Genomic DNA, 17,683 nt, shown 5'->3' with positions numbered 1-17,683 from the left:
CTTCTCAGAGCTGTAGCCAACCAGATAGTTCACTAACCCTGTTGTCCGCGCCCCCCCCCCCCCCCCAATATGATCCCGGGTTAGGGTAATTCAAAGCCTCCGAACATTAAGACAAGGGAACACTTGAGATCTCTCTTTTTCACTTTTCAACATCTGGTAGGGGTGGAGGGGGGCGGGGGGGGGAAGCAAACAACATTTACAATGACTTAGAACATCAAAGTTCTTTTATTACAAAAGTCTATACAATGAAGTGCCAGACACAGCAATGCAATTATATGGGTAGTCATGTATATATCTATATATTGTTTATATATAGATATACAGTTTTAACTTATGCCAAAGTAAAACTATCACAAACTGCCTTATTCTACCACCTACAGCTCAACTATGACACACAATATTGTCACACAGCATAAGTGCTGCCATGCCACTTTTATCTATTCTATTCACAGCCAAACAGTAACAGCGAATAACCAATATCATGAAGCAGCTGTTAATTTTTAAATGAAACCAGTCAGGCCACTGACTTATAAAAATATGGTACTCATATAGATTTAGCATTACAAAGAAGGAATATATTATTTAAAACATTTAAATAGTGCATATGGACATTTTTGCATGTGGTATATAAAACGTTCATATAAAATATACAGTGCACATTAAATTAGATGTTTGGATATACTCCTATCTGGGGACTGGTAGAAATTAACTAAATGCACACTGCATGATGGATTCAAATCAAAGGGATCTTTTGGCATTCTCAATTTCTCTTGTCTAGGTATACATTATGAATGAATAACCTAGCTGTATCAAAAGGAAAGGACATGCAAAGAGCAGGACTTAGTGTACTCCTTAACTACATGTTCACCACCAATGAATATTCCCTCCCTGCAAAACAGGCATTGCACACACAGGTGAAATATGAAACACTAGAAATGCTACTTATTATCAAGCTACTTCATGGGCTTACTATGCAATAGTGCCAGCAGACTGAGGTCCATGCTTCCCTCATCTTATTAAAGGATGTTGCAAAAGTCCATTTTTGTATGGAACAAATTTTTAATATTAACTAGTTAAGAAAACCAAGCACGAGTCATTACATGCAAAACATGGGCACAATCAAAGTGAGATATTCATCATTCCAAAAAAGCATCAGGAAAAAAAAAGAATACTTAGATTGAGCCTGACCAGAAGATGCTATTAATGACTGTTACAATATTAGCACAAATAAAGTCCATTCTGTGAAAATGATTAGCAGAATGATACCTCATGGGTACCCAAAGAAAAAGCCATGCAAAGACAAAGAAAACAAGATATGCTTCGAGTATGTGACTTGGGGCATACCACTATACATCTTGTGACCAGCGCTTTGAACAACATGTGATTAATCAAAAAGTAGTCCCTTTAAAAGATGTTTTCTTTATGGATTTTGATTAAGAGAAAAAAGGATGCAACCTCCTAAAGGTACATGTAAAAATGCAGTGGTATAGCCCTTGTTAAGAAAAGATTTACTTCAGGCATAATGATTCTTTTGCCAATTTAGGCTCATTTAATTGAACACACAAATCTGAGTACCATCAGAGTTCCTACATACTGACATGGCTCTTTACTCATATTATGTGGAGGTCGGTGGGGAGAAAAAATGGAGGATCTGATCCAGACAAATCACATCATCACCAGTTGATGAACAGTAGCTGAGAAAACAAACAGTAATTTAAGTCCCATAGGCAGCATGTGGTATGATTCAGTTGTGTGTGTTTTCACTATATGAATGAGCAGAGTCACTTTTTGGTCTAACCTCTCTTATCTTGATCCAGGAGCTGTGTTGACCACTGAAATTTTGTTAACATACTACCTGTGAAAAAGTGTTACTTTGGGAATTAAACAGAAATATGTTCCACAGAAGGACTTGAAATTTCAGTTTTCGGAGAAAACAGAACATAGAGTATATGTGCACAGTTATATGCTTTTCTTTCAAATTTTCTGTCATTCTGTAAGAAAAAGGCAACCAAAATAATTCAATGTGAAGATTTTCCTCTTAATTTTCTTCAGTAATGAAAAAAACAATAAAATTGGTAGTAACAAAAAGCTTGTACTTCCAAAGTCCTTGAGGTTGAAAGGATAAAATACCAGTCTTTTACTAATAGGATGTATCTGAAGTATAAAACAATGAAGAAACGGGTGTTTGGTAAAGGTGGCGCGGACAGTCTGGTTAATATGGAACATTGTGTTCTCTAGAGAGGGTCTACTTACCCTACCCCATCATTTCTCTAGTGGCACCACAACCAAATTACAAAATGAGACTGAGTGCCTGACAAAAAGAACTCAAGTACCAGCCAAGTACACATGATAACAGTTTTAGGGAATACAACTGATTTTATGATGTCTCAAGCATTTTTATATGGATTTTGAAGAATCTTGCTTGCTGATAAGAACTTCAAGAAGCCTAAGCTTGGCTTTAATTTTCTTGTACTCCCTGTACTCCTCAAGTACTGGAACACGATCCTCTTTCTGGGCATTCCTAGGGGAGATAATAGAACATGTAATATTCGAGATCATCTGGAAATAAAGTTCCAGAGTTATCCTAATGTGAAACAATGTTACCAAATATAAATTCAAACAAAAAATTGCTCTGTAAGGAAAATGTATTATTGGATTAATTCCTCCATCCCCAAGGAACATTCCTGAAATACTTCTCTTTTTTTATGGATTTTTCTATTGATAGATTAAATGATACTATACTTACCAATGATCACTGTAAATAACTAGAGGTAATCTTTATTTTACTTTTTTATAGGTAATATTTTAATAAGACATACACTGCTAATCTCTGTCAGGTCTGGAGTGCACATATTAAGTGCCAAAGGGCTACAATGAGTCATTTCAGACATAACTCTGGCTTCAGTGAATTGAGATGTAAAAGCAAAACATCTTACTTACAGTAGCAAATAATTTACTAACTTCATATCCTATATAATAAAAACCCAATATGCTAAGTGTCTAGTCATCCATTCAACCAATCAAAGCATAATATGCTAATGATATGCTAAGGCCACTCAACTGCTTGCTACGACATGCACTGACCACCAAGCGCACTGACCACCAAGCAGCAGATGCTCCAATCAATAGGTTACCTTGTTGCTGGGGTCTGGCCAAGTGAGATAGGCTGGACACACCCTGGAGCCCTCCCGTGGTCCCTCCCCAACTCCAACTGTGCCCCCATTGGGGTCCCTCGGCCTGGCCTGCGCCCTCTCACAATCCGGGACCCCTTAGTAGATATCAGAGAGCCGATTTTGGCTCGATCTTGCATGAATTCGTGCACCTGGCTCTAGTTATTAATGACCCAATACAATCCAGGTAAAGCACTAGGTATAATAATTATAAGCAAAATTTACTTCCAATAATGAATGAAAGGGTACTTGGAAAATTCATTCTTGTACTTGAGATTTTTTTTTAAAACTATTTTTGCTAACCTGTATAGAGAACTCTCAAATTATTTAAAGTAAACACATTTTAACTCTAGCCAGTTTTGCTCAATGGATGGAGCACTGGCCTGCAGAATGAAGGGTCCCAGGTTTGATTCTGATCAAGAGCATGTACCTTGGTTGCAGGAACATCCCCAGTAGGGGGTGTGCAGGAGGCAGCTGATTGATGTTTCTAACTCTCTATCCCTCTCCCTTCCTCTCTGTAAAAAATCAATAAAATATATTTATAAAGTAAACACATTTTATAATTTGTAATATACCCATTGCTGGTAAGACCACCGTTACATGGTAAGACTTTTCTGAAACTTGAGATAGCCCTCATTTCTGGGTGCCATTTGAATTAGGATGTATTTTTCTTACTCGAAAAAGAGTCTCACTGAGTCAACTGCACATTATGCAGTTAAATAAAGCCAACTGTCATACTGAATACAGGAGCCACATGACTGCCACCCTGTGACAACCTTGGAAATGGGCAGCCTGGAAGGAACATGCAACCTACGCAACAATGGTTTCAGTGTAAGAAGCCAAACCAACTGCAGATGCCACTCATGTTCTGAGACCCTTTCTAATATAATACATCTTGTTTCACTGATACTTCCAAAGGGTGACAGTGTAGTATAAAAGAACAAAAAAATGACACTCAATCAAGCCTCTCTAGGACAACATTAGATGTTATTCCAGCTTTTTTTTTTTTTTTTTTAAATATGTATTTTCACTGGTTTCAGAGAGGAAGGGAGAGGGAGAATCACTGATCGGCTGCCTCCTGCATAATCCCCACTGGGGATCAAGCCCACAACCCTGTGCTCTTGACTGGAATTGAATCTAGGACCCCCCCACAGGCTGACGCTCTATTCACTGAGCCAAACCAGCGAGAGCCCTCTGACATTTACTTGCCATTATGTATAAAAAATGTTCTCAGGGCTTCAATTTAAAAAAAAAAAGTTTCTTACTTTTATTGGCAGTGCTAATATCCTTATATGCACAATTTATTTCTGATCCTCTATATTTAACATGAGCACTTGCGAGTTTAAAAAGGCTCAATTTTGTGATGTTCAACAAACCTTCCGTTCTGTTGATAAAATGCTTCTTCAAATTCTCGTAATGTTTTACGTAGTTTCTTTTTTTCAGCTCTGGCTTTCCAAAGTTGTTCCAGTAATTCAGGCCTAAAATTGAAATAGGAAGAAAACATTACTAAAAGGACACTGTTGATTCTTATGTTTTCAACAGTGATTTGAACCCTGGCTTCATCCCAGACCAACTAAATCAGAATAGTTGCCAGTAGGGCTCTGCAGCAATAGTTAAAACATTATATATATATCTCCTGCCCTTTCTTTCCTCTTAGCACTAGCTAGCAATAGCCCAAGGCCCAGCTCCCGGGTCAGCCAACACCATGGGCTTTGGAGACCTGAAAAGCCCTTCCAGCCTCCAGGTGCTCAACAACCGCCTGGAGGACAAGAGCTAAATCGAGGGGTATGCACCATCACAAGCAGATGTGGCTGTATCTGAAGCAGTCTCCAGCCCACCACCTGCCAACCTGTACCGTGCCCTTCGTTGGTACAATCGCATCAAATGTTACAAAAAGGAGCAGGCCAGCCTGCCCGAAGTGAAGAAAGCTTTGGACAAGGATGGCCCTACTAATGTGGAAGATACCACAGGAGTGGAGCTACTGATAGTCAAGACAATGACTATGACCTTGAACTGTTTGGGTCTGATGATGAGGAGGAAAGCAAAGAGGATAAGGGAACGCCTTGCACAGTATTAAAGGCAGGCAAAAAACCTGCACTTGTTGACAAGTCTTCCATCTTCTTAAATGTGAAACCTTGGGATGATGAGACAAGTATGGCAAAACTAGAGGAATGTGTCAGGAGCATTCAAGCAGATGGCTTGGTCTGGGGCTCTTCTGAACTGGTCCCAGTGGGGTATGGAATTAAAAAGTTAAATACAGTGTGTAGTGGGAGATGATAAAATTGGAACAGACATGCTGGAGGAGCAGTTCACTGCTTTTGAGGACTATGTGTAGTCCATGGACATGCTGCTTTCAACAAGATCTAAAATCCATCCTGAATCAGTGCCCTTTAAATAAAAGCTTGAAAGATTAAAAAAAAAAAAATCCTCCCAGGTGACCCTAAGAACCAAAGTCAGACACCATATCAGGTAAGAAGCTGACAGAGAACTTAACAAATAACTATCAGCTGTTTCTGGCACTTTGTTAGGAAGCAAATGTAGAATTTTAGTTTTTAAATTTTTCAACACACTAATATTTCATTTAAAAATTGTGAACTGGACATGTATTTGTACATCACGTTTTTTTAAAATGATGTATCTCCTAAGTACTGTATTAATTCCTGCCAAGTGCTCAATTACTTAACATTACATTTCTTGTCATATAATTTTTATTATACCAATAGGCTAAAATCACAAACTAGCTGACATACATAGATGCTGCTCGAGTACTTGACAATCGGAGATCCAGAGCCAGTTTTTCTTGATTTTCCTCCACATCAGATTCTGAGTTTTCTAATGAAGACTGTGCCTGTACAGCAGTTTGCAATATATCAGTTAACTCAGAGGACAGACTAACACCATCTTCTTCTTCTTCCTAAAAAGATATTCAAAAACAAGGAATCAAACAGGCATGACTTTCAACTTTTCTTTTAGAAAAGAGATCGGAGAATAATTTCTTTTAAGGATTACCTTGATTTCTTCAAAAAAATGTGCAGTTTCGCCTTCTATGATTGGCTGTAACATCTGACCCCTTCGCTTGGTGGATGGAGATCCCTGCAACAATCAACATACAAATGATTAAATTTTAAATATTTATTCATTGAGGCTTCACTTAATAATGGTCAACTTTATTTTCAAAATCCTAATCATTTATGCTATTATTTAGGAATTTCTTAGTAAAGAAAATGTTCTTGCTTATATTTATTTTCTAGTTGTGTGTACACAACAGTGACAAATTATATTTTATGTACAAATAATTATAGCCTTAACCAGTCAGCTCCAGTCAAGGACACACACCTGGGTTGCAATTTCCTCCCCAGCTTGAGCCCTGGTCAGGGTGTCTGTGGGAGCAACCAATCGATGTATTTCTTTCTTTTCTTTTTTTTTAAAATATATTTTATTGATTTTTTACAGAAAGAGATAGTTAGAAACATCGATGAGAGAGAATCATTGATGAGAATCATCGATCAGCTGCCTCTTGCACACCTCCTACTGGGGCTGTGCCCGCAATCAAGGTACATGCCCTTGACCGGAATCAAACCCGGGACCCTTCAGTCCACAGGCCAACGCTCTATCCACTGAGCCAAACTGGTTTCCGCTCAATGTATTTCTTTCACATCGGTATTTCTATTTTTCCCTCTCTCTTCCACTCTCTCTAAAAATCGATGGGGCCGAAACCAGTTTGGCTCAGTGGATAGAGTGTCGGCCTGCAGATTGAAAGGTCCCGGGTTCAATTCTGGTCAAGGGCATGAACCTTGGTTGCCGGCACATCCCTGGTGGGGGGTGTGCAAGAGGCAGCTGATGGATGATTCTCTCTCATCGATATTTCTAACTCTCTATCCCTCTCTTCCTCTCTGTAAAAAATCAATGGAAAAAATATCCTTGGGTGAAGATTAAAACAAACAAAATAAATAATTCTAAAAAGGGCTCATTCAGTAAATACTTTAAAAATTCTAAGTAAAAGAAATGACAATTTATTAGAAAAATGTTCCTTTATAAGAATAGCTGTTAACCATTTTGGTCTGAGGAACACTTCATACTTCTTTTAAAAAGCAACAGCTTTAGCCCTAGTCTGTATGTCTCATTGCCTAGAGCAGTGGTCGGCAAACTCATTAGTCAACAGAGCCAAATATCAACAGTACAGCAATTAAAATTTCTTTTGAGAGCCAAAAAATTTTTTAAAAATATATTTTATTATTTTTTTAAAAGAGAGGAAATAGAAAGTCAGAAATATCAAAGAGAGAGAAACATCGATCAGCTGCCTCCTGCACACACCCCACTGGGGATATGCACGCAACTGAGGTACATGCCCTTGACCATAATCGAACCTGGGACCTTTTAGTCCGCAGGCCGACACTCTATCCACTGAGCCAAACCAGTTTTGACAAGAACCAAATTTTTAAAACTTAAACTTCTAACACCATTTCTTCAAAATAGACTTGCCCAGGCCGTGTATTTTGTAGAAGAGCCCCACTCAAGGGGCCAAAGAGCCATATGTGACTCGAGCTTCAGTTTGCAGACCTCGGGCCTAGAGCATCGGCCTGTGGCTTGAAGGGGCTCAGGTTTGATTCAGGTCAAGGGCATGTACCTCGGTTACAGGCTCGAATCCCAGAGCATAAAGAAGGCAACCAATGTGTGTACGTCGCTTATATTGATGCTTCTCTCTATCTCCAATCCCCACCCCCCACCTCTCTCTAAGTCAATGGAAAAAATATATTCTCAAGTAAGGATTAACAAAAATAAAAACATTAAAAAGTAAGTGTCAGCGTAAACTAGGAGATCATGGTTCCAGGTTGCAGGCTCGATCCCCAGAGGGTGATGTTTCAATCTCTCCTTCTCCCTACTTCTCTCAAATCAATAAAAATATATTTTTGAGAGGAGAAACCAGCATGGCAGCATAAGATATACACCTGTGCGTGCTGCTTCTCACAACCAGATCAAAACCACAACTAAAAGACAAAATCGCTATCACCAGAACCATGGGAAGTTCTATAACTAAAAGGCAAGAAAAAAGCGCATTGAGACTGGTTAAGAGGTGCAGAGGAAAAGCAAAGGTACAGAGACACACAAACTGGGCTGGCAACTGGGTGAGCTGTTTTTTTCAATTGGAAGGGAGTTCACGTCCCAACTGCTCTAAACTCCAGTTTCCGGTGAGACTCTGGGGACCCAGACTCCTAACATGGGGTCGGAAAGTGAGGGTGGCTTTCACACAGAGGTGCTCACAGGGATTTGTTACTGTGTGGGGATGCAAGACATGATGACACAGAGATGTGGGGACACTGAGACACACATCTATAATCAGATGACTGGCAGCCACCACTGATTGCTCTGCCCTGGTGACTCCCTAAGCCCTGCCCCACCCAATTTTCAACCCCACCCAAGCTGTGTGCAGCAGTTTTTGCATATAAATAGCCTGTCCCTTCTCTGCCTAATCTAACAAACTGCAGCTGAGTCAGAGAGCCCCAAAAATTCCAAACCCCAAACAAAGAGGAGAAATCTACAGATTTTGCCGTAGCTCCTGCTGGATGGCCTCAGGTAGTGGTTGACTTTGCACTCCTTGGAGATCCAGGAGCCAGTGTACCAGTGGTCAGTGTGAGATGATACCAGATTGCAACTCCTCATATCCATAAGATACTCAAGAGGCAGACCCAGTAAGCACCAAAGCCCCACTGAAGCAAGTCCTGCCCCATAAGGGTGTCTCCTGCACAACAGTTTTCCATTTTAGACACAGTGGGTCCTCACAGCCAATTAGCCTGCAGGTCAATTCCTCCCAGTGTACCAACAGCAATCAAGGTTTCACTACAAGAAGACTGTATCCAGCCCACAAAGGGGTGTATCAAGAGTGTCCACTTCAGGTGATTGGAAATTAAGCATACACTGTCTGAAATAAAGAATAATATATCGAAATTCAACAGTAGACCAGAGAATCCCAAGAATCATGTCAAAGATTTGAAATACGAGGAAGCAAAAAACACCCAACCAGAAAGCAAAAAGCAAAAAGAATCCAAAAATATGAACATAGTGTAAGGAGCCTCTGGGACAACTTCAAGCGTACCAACATCAGAATTATGGGAGTGCCAGAAGAAGAGAGCGAGCAAGATACTGAAAACCTATTTGAAGAAATAATGACAGAAAACTTCCCCTACCTGGTGAAAAAAATAGACTTACAAGTCCAAGAAATGCAGAGACTCCCAAACAAGAGGAATCCAAAAAGAACCACACCAAAACACAATATAATGAAAATACCAAGGGCAAAAGACAAAGAGAGAATCATAAAAACACCAAGAGAAAAATAGTCAGTTACACACAAGAGAGTTCCCATATGACTGTCAGCTGATTTCTCAACAGAAACTATGCCGGCCAAATGGGAGTGACAAGAAATATTCAAAGTGATGAATAGCAAAAACCTACAACCAAGATTACTCGACCCAGCAAAGCCATCATTCAGAATTGAAGATCAGATAAAGAGCTTCACAGATAAGAAAAAGCTAAAGGAGTTCAGCACCACCAAACCTCAATTATATGAAATGCTGAAGGGTATTCTTTAAGAAGTAGAAGAAGAAAAAGGTAAAGATAAAAATTATGAATAATGAAGTGACAACAAATACAGATATATCAACAAGTGAATCCAAAAATCAAGTGAATAAAAAAATCTGATGAACAGAATAAACTGGTGAATATACTAGAATCAGGAACATAGAAAGGGAGTGGACTGACAATTCTCAAGGGGAAGGGGGAGTGAGGGATACAGGAAGAGATTGGACAAAAATCTTACTCCTATGGATGAGGACAGTGACAGGGGTAAAGGCACGGGGGTGGAGGGGGAAACCGGGTAGAAGGGAGCTATGGGGGTGAAAGAAGAGGAACATCTATAATAATCTGAACAATAAAGATTTATTTAAAAAAAAATATATATATATATATAAAAGTAACAGCTTCATTATGTCACATACCATAAAATTCACCCTTTTTTAAGTGAGTTTTAGTATACTGAATTAACAAGTTGTACAATCATCACCACTAAAACATTTCATCACTACCCTCAACCCCCAAAATCGTATGCTTCATCAGCTGTTACCCGAAGATGCCCTCTACCCTTGGCAAACACTAATCTATATTCTGTACCTATGAGCTGGCCTATTCTAGATATTTCATATAAATGGAATCATACAATTTGTGGCCTTTTGCATTTGGCTTCTTTTATTTTGCATAAATATTTTCAAGGTTCATCCATGTTGTTTTATGTACAAGTACTCCATTCCTTTTAATGGCTAAGTAATATTCCATTAACTGGATACACTTATTTTTAAAATCCTCACCCAAAGGATAGGTTATTGACTTTAGAGACGAAGGGGAAGAGAGAAACAGACAGAGAAACTCAATTGGTTGCCTCCCATCCACACTCCAACTAGGGATAGAACACACAATTTAGGTATGTCCCATGACCGAAAATCAAACTGGCAACCTTTTGATGTCACAGGACTATACTCCAGCCAACTAAGAAATCAGTCAGGGCGATACAATACTTCTGTTTATTCATCAGTCACTGGACAATTTGAGTTGTATTAAATATACTTATATGGCCCTAGTTGACGTGGCTCAGTTGGTTGGAATATCATCCCATAGACAAAAGGTGGCAAGTTCGGTTCTCAGTGAAGGTACATACCCAGGTTTCAGGTTCAGTCCTCAGTTGGGGCTCGTATAAGAGGCAACCTATCAATGTTTCTTAATCTCTTTCTCTTTTAAAAAAAATCAGTAATAATTAAATTAACTTTTATATACAAAGTATATAAACTGTATAAGTTTTTTCTCCTGTTCAAAGAAAGCTGACTACTGATAAAAGAGATACAAATTGACCATACGTTCGCAACACCCACCAACCAATCAGGAGTGTGTGTGCAAATTAACCCAGCGAAGATTGCAGGTTAATTTGCGTACACATGGGCGGGGCTGCTGGGGCAGGGAGGGATGCAGGCATTTTGCCCCACCCCAGGAGCCCTGGGCGTCTGGGCAGCATGGGAAGGCAGAAAGGTGGCTTCGGGACGGAGTGAAGAGGGGCTGGCAGCCAGGGTAAAGAAGGCCCCATTCTTGCACGAATCTTCATGCATTGGGCCTCTAGTATCTATATAAAAGTGTTGAGATGACCAACTTGAAAACAACAACAGCCAATTCAAAAAGAATCAGGGCCACCTGGCCAGTGGTTAATGTCATCCTGATATGCCAAGTTAAGGGTTTAATCTCTAGTCAGGGCACAAACAAGAAGTAATCAATGAATGTGTAAGTAAACGGAACAAAAAATTGATGTTTATGTCTCTCTTTCCCTTCCCTCTCTCTAAGTATAAAAAAAAAAAAATTAAATTACAAAAGAATCAGTTTCTATGAAGACTAAATAAAAAGTGCTCAGAAGACCAATGTGAACCTTCTAATGAGTAGTCAGGGGGTGAGAGCCTGAAGGAAACCACCATGAAAGTGGCTACCACCATAAAAATGGCCTGCAAGCCTAAGCAAATCATAAGCTCTGGTAAATTAATTACTATAAGATGATACATAATGGGCTAGGTGCTGTTTTTTACTTGAGCCTGAGAGAAATCTAAAGCCATACTATCTAATGGTTAATTTGGGAATAACACTTAATTTACACATTAGTATTAGAGTTACAATCCTCTAAAATTGGACACAAATATAAATAAGCATTATTTTAGCAAACTTTTTCATTTAAAAAGATAAACTTAAAAAAATCAGTTGATATTATTGTGCAAAAAAACCCCACATAATCATGATGGACATCCCAAAACTAATGTATTTTCAAAGACATTAAATTAAATGGGGATTGGGGGAAAGGGAGGGAGGAAGAGACTGAACATAAACTGTGCACCTATGGATGAGGACAATGGGAGGTGGGGAGGGGGTGGAAGGTGGGGTGGGAACCTGGTGGAAAGGGGAAGAAATGAGGAACCTTTGTAATAATATGAACAATAAAGATTGATATAAAAAAAATTAAATGGGGAAAAAAAACTAGGTAAGAGTTTGAAATATAGATTTCACAAAGTAGGTGACCCTGGGCATATCGCTCCTGAGCCTCAGTTTCATCATCTGTGAAATGAGGATATAAGGCTATCTTCTGTTACCTGTTGAAATTTCTCGGGATGTAATGATATAATCATGCATAAAAATGCTTTACAAAAATGACTAGTAGTAGGAGATAATAGTAAGTACTTCTTATTAATTTCCTAATTTTTTTAAAGCAGTAACCACCTTACAATATATAATTCATGCTACCAAGCCTGTGTCTTTCTCCCACATATTACCAAAACTTTAACTTTTTAAGAGTAGGTCTTGGCAAAATTAACTAGATAAATTTTTGCATATTTTACTTACAAGGATAGGAGTAATGCTAGCTCTTGTCAACATCTGTTTTACAAGTCTGTATCTATCATAGAGAGGTTTAACAATGTGCCTTTCTTCCCTGGTCACCTGAAGCAAAAACAATGGAAATTATCTGGTCATAAGAAATCTAAAATGTCCAAAATATTAAGCATACTGTCTTTCCCCCTAATTTTTAAAAGTTATTTTAAATACCGTATTTTTCGGACCATAAGATGCACTTTTTCCCCCCCAGAAGTGGGGGGGAAAAGTCCCTGCGTCTTATGGTCCAAATATAGCCTACACATATACTTTAAAAAAAAAGTTTTTTTACTTGCCCGGCTCTGTGTGGTCTCTGTGTGCTTGCCCGGCTCTAAAATGGTTCTAAATGCTGCTGTTTACTTTACAGGGTTGATTACATGTGTTATGACTGTGATGTTGGGTTTTAATGCACATAAAATATTTTAGGACACTATTTGTTTCAGAATCTTTTTTTCTTCATTTCCCTTCTCTAAAAACTGGTACGTCTTATGGTCCGAAAAATACGGTAAGTAGTTAATTTCCCAAGTGAAGGGAACAATGCTCTATAATATAGCTCTGAAGATGTGGGCCACAAATGTGGTTCATCCTCTTTTTTAAGATAGATATCAACTTTATTTTTTTAAGCAAGAGAAGCATTACCGGCCTTCCATGTTGACTTTCATAGTAAAGAAGACTTTTCTGGAGAGAAGTTTTCTCTTCTGCCAAATGATCTTTTGTCATTTTCTAGGAAAAAACAAAAACAAAACAAAACAAAACACTCCCTTTTGTACCATCATTACTGTCCTCACTCCCAATGTAAATAATTACGAGTGAAAGGGCAGTTCATCATCTCTCTAACCAAGGCTAATAATACATCTTTGGACGAAACCGGTTTGGTGGTAGAGCGTCGGTCTGCGGGCTAAAAGGTCCCAGGTTCGATTCCGGTCAAGGGCATGTACATTGGTTGCGGGCACATCCCAGGTAGGGGGTGTGCAAGAGGCAGCTGGTCGATGTTTCTCTCTCATCGACGTTTCTAGCTCTCTATCTCTCTCCCTTCCTCTCTGTAAAAAAATCAATAAAATATATATTAAAAAAAAATACATCTTTGCTTGTGAATTTATAGCAACATTTCTCAATCACCTGCAGAATCTGGTCTCCTGATATTTAGGTATCAGTCTTCTTTGGTGGTTTAATTTATATTTTATCTTAATAAGTTATGAACACCAGCTTAGTGGTCTTATTTTATTTAATCTCTTTTTGTTCAATATCTTAATCTATAAAAGGGGAAACTTCACCTGTCTCATAGGGCTCTAATCAGTTAGTATGGTGTAAAGGTATACAATAAGCACACATAAATGCCTATTAATTTATTTAAATTTACATAGCTTTATTGACATTTAACTATATATAGGCCTTATAATCTAATATTTCTCTTAAAAAAAAAATCTAGAAGCAGATCAGTGGAAAGATTGTGAATAAAAACAATGTCAATTTGTGACTTGAGACTTTACAACCTCCGTATCTCTTCATCTGGAACTTACTTTTCACTATAATCCTCTTGTCATAACTTTTAGTACTCTAAATATACTAGAGTAGGCAAGACACCCCAAATTTATTTGCCTATAGAACCTTCCAGCTTTGTTCCATAGGACCTTTTAACATATCAGCAAACTAATGTTCCACAGACTACTCTTTAACACTACACCAAAGAAACTCTCTACTTAATCCCAGAAAGTTGATACTATCTATCCTGATTCTCACCAGAGTAAAATTAGAAGAAATAAAAAAAAAAATCACTGGATATCTTCCTCTAACAAATTATCACTTTAGATTATATGTTTTTTGTAGAGGACAGCTGGGTATAGACTCTATAATAATATGAACAATGTAATTTCAACCTCAAGCCTAATTTTTAAACCTGAATGTGAAAAGCTAATCCAATCAAAATAACTTAAAGGGCGTTGGTTGGTCTAACACAAGATCAAAACAACTAAAGTTGGAGAAAAGGAGCAATTAGAATTCTAAACCAGCTCTGTTCAAAGGAAAGCAACTCCAATACTTATATAATGAAAGAGAAATAATTCTTTTGTCAAGATAGTGTGGACAAAAGTTCACTTGGGACCATCTATTATCTCTGTACTCTCCCAGCAAATAATTTGGGTTGCCAAGTGGTTTGACCAGGACAGCCTGAGGCATGAGCTCAGTGAGTAATGGTTTGCTTCAAAAAATCCTTTCATTTAGCCCTAACAGGTTTGGCTCAGTGGATAGAGCGTCTGCCTGCGGATTGAAGGGTCCCAGGTTTGATTCCGATCAAGGGCATATACCTTGGTTGCAGGCACATCCCCAGTGGGGAGTGTGCAGGAGGCAGCTGATTCATGTTTCTCTCTCATTGATGTTTCTAACGCTCTATACTTCTCCCTTCCTTTCTGTAAAAAAAAAAAAAAAAAAAAAAAAAAAATCCATTAAAAAAATTTCATTCATTTAATCCTTATAATAACCCTTAGTATTTTAATTGGCATCATCATAGTAAGTCATAGGGCTAAGACAACCTATACACATACTATAATCAGTCAGGGCCATGCATAAAAATTCAATACATATAAGTGTTAAGATACAAAGCCAAAATTCAAACTGAGATTGTTTCATGCTCTTTACTCATCTTACCAACTGCCTCCAATATAAATGAACAGATCCCTAAATGATCGGGCACTTTTGGTGTGCTGATAAAAACATATATCTATATCTGAAAACTTGGGGAGCAGACTCTGGCCAGTCAGACTACCTAGATATATCTATGTAACTGTGGTAATTACTTTGTTTTAAAGACTCTAAAGTCTAGTCTAGGCAAACACCATAGATCAAGATTACTTTGATATCTTCTGGAAGACACCTCTCAACACGTTTTTCCTTCAGTCTTTTCATAATAAGTTCCAGTGTTGCTTCCTTAGATGGCTTCTTCTCCTTATGAATGACCCTGGATTCATCTTCATTCTCTTCATCCTCATGGTCTAGAGAAGAGCCAAAGCTTTTTGGAAGAGTATTACTACGTGGACGTGTCTGAGGTACCAATTCTCCATCAGAGCTTCTGTGTTTTGCATCTACATTTCAGAACCAAAAAGACAGATCAGAGATTTTAACTAAAATGCAACTAAGTCAAAAGAGTAAGCAATAAACAAGATATAAAAAGAGGAAAATATACATTAACAGCACCCAGGCTCAGATATTTCAAGATTACATGACATATTTAAATTATATATAGCAACCAATATTCACAGATATTGTAAGATGCTCTTACTATAATATAAGATACTCTGATAAGAATTAGAAAAACACATATGTCCCTATTTTCATGTAGAATATAATTCAGGAAGGAAAAACAAAAACTTAGTAATCAAATTCATAAACCAAATTTCAGAGTGCTAAGTGCTATAAAGAAGGCAAGATAGCCGAAACCGGTTTGGCTCAGTGGATAGAGCATCAGCCTACGGACTGAAAGGTCCCAGATTCGATTCTGGTTAAGGGAATGTACCTCGGTTGCGGGCACATCCCCATTGGGGGGTGTGCAAGAGGCAACTGATCGATGACTCTCTCCCATCAATGTTTCTAACTCTCTATCCCTCTCTATATAAAAATCAATAGAATATTTTTTTTTTTTAAAGAAAAAAGACAAGCCGAAACCGGTTTGGCTCAATGGTAGAGCGTCGGTCTGCGGACTGAAAGGTCCCAGGTTCGATTCCGGTCAAGAGCATGTACCTGAGTTGCGGGCATATTCCCAGTAGGAGGTGTGCAAGAGGCAGCTGGTCGATGTTTCTCTCTCATCGACGTTTCTAGCTCTCTATATCTCTCCCTTCCTCTCTGTAAAAAATCAATAAAATATATTTTAAAAAAAAGAAAGAAAAAAGACAAGATAGGATCGTTTCACAGTGCTGAAAGGAACAGAGCTGTGATTGTGGAAGAACAGCTACATTGGATGGGATTGACAATGAAGACCTTTCTGAGATAGTGACATCCTCGTTGAACATGGAAAAAGAAGATAACCTAGTATAAAAGATTTAGGGGAGAACATTCCTTCCCAATTGAGGCAATAGCCAACAGTGCATAGGCCCTAAAGTGTGCCATGTGCAAGGAACAGAAAATGAGAAAAGAAAGTGACAAAATGAGCAGAGTATGCAAGGCTATGAAACCCATGGCAAGAAATCTGGACTTTATCTAAGTGGGAAAGAAAGCGTAATGGAGGGCTTTGAACAAGATTAGTAACAGTTTTTGAAAAGATAATTCTAGCTGCTATGAAGAGAATGGACTATAGGACAAGAGTGGGGAAAAATTTAAAAATTACTTGGAAAACGCCGAAACCGGTTTGGCTCAGTAATAGAGCATTGGCTTGCGGAGTGAAAGGTCCCGGGTTCGATTCTGGTCAAGGGCATGTACCTTGGTTGCGGGCACATCCCCAGTGCAGGAGGCAGCTAATCGATGTTTCTCTTTCATCGATGTTTCTAACTCTCTCTCCCTCTCTCTTCCTCTCTGTGAAAAATGAATAAAATATATATTTTTTAAATTACTTGGAAACCAATTTTCCTCATTTAAAGTCAATATGGTTAGAAATTGGCATTAAACAAGGAAATGCTTAACAGAGTTGTAGGAAACAATTCTAATGAAGAGCTATGAGAACTTACTGACAAAAATGTAAACTCAATGACAATAGGGACACTATCTTGTTCAATGCTATAACCTCATGTCTACAAGTACTTTCTACCTAAAGATACTAAAAATTTGGTTAAATTCAAATGAATAAACCAAAACATGATAGTCCAGGTTATAAGCCTTTACTTAGTACAGATAAAATTTTTAAGTATTAAAACATGCCAAGTACCCTGACCAAACCTGACTTTAACAATTGGTTAAAGTCAAGTTTGTGTGTCCGATCTCAGATCAGGCACGTACAAGAAACAACCAATGAATGCATAAGCAAGTGGAACAACAAATCAATGTCTCTGTCTCTCTCTCTCTGTCCCGTTCTTCTCCCTTCTCTAAAATCAATAAATGAAAAAAAAAAAATTTAAACATGCTCATAAACATACAAAGTAATTATA

The 17,683-nt window shown here is 38.3% G+C and overlaps 1 protein-coding gene and 1 pseudogene across 14 annotated transcripts in view; one reads left to right on the top strand and one right to left on the bottom strand.

The window, feature by feature from the left end:
• Positions 1–208: 208 nt before the first annotated feature.
• Positions 209–17,683, bottom strand: part of FAM13B (family with sequence similarity 13 member B) — a 58,808-nt gene continuing 41,333 nt past the window's right edge. For 8 of the 14 annotated variants that reach the window (XM_036423280.2, XM_036423283.2, XM_045576702.1 and 5 more), the window contains 7 exons: positions 15,462–15,691; positions 13,254–13,337; positions 12,588–12,683; positions 6,180–6,263; positions 5,921–6,084; positions 4,547–4,648; positions 209–2,521 (listed from right to left, as the gene is read on the bottom strand). In XM_036423280.2, coding sequence (XP_036279173.1) covers positions 2,398–2,521; positions 4,547–4,648; positions 5,921–6,084; positions 6,180–6,263; positions 12,588–12,683; positions 13,254–13,337; positions 15,462–15,691 — 884 coding nt within the window. In that variant the 3' untranslated portion in view covers positions 209–2,397. The remainder of the gene's footprint in view (positions 2,522–4,546; positions 4,649–5,920; positions 6,085–6,179; positions 6,264–12,587; positions 12,684–13,253; positions 13,338–15,461; positions 15,692–17,683) is intronic. The other 6 variants (XM_036423284.2, XM_036423285.2, XM_045576703.1 and 3 more) reach the window with 2 other exon arrangements.
• LOC118710694 lies at positions 4,831–5,595 on the top strand (annotated as a pseudogene).

This window comes from Pipistrellus kuhlii, unplaced genomic scaffold, assembly GCF_014108245.1.
Source record: "Pipistrellus kuhlii isolate mPipKuh1 unplaced genomic scaffold, mPipKuh1.p scaffold_m20_p_8, whole genome shotgun sequence".
In the NCBI taxonomy this organism is placed as follows: Eukaryota; Metazoa; Chordata; class Mammalia; order Chiroptera; family Vespertilionidae; genus Pipistrellus; species Pipistrellus kuhlii.
Note: the sequence above shows the minus strand (reverse complement) of the source record. Positions and strands in the feature narration are given on the sequence as shown.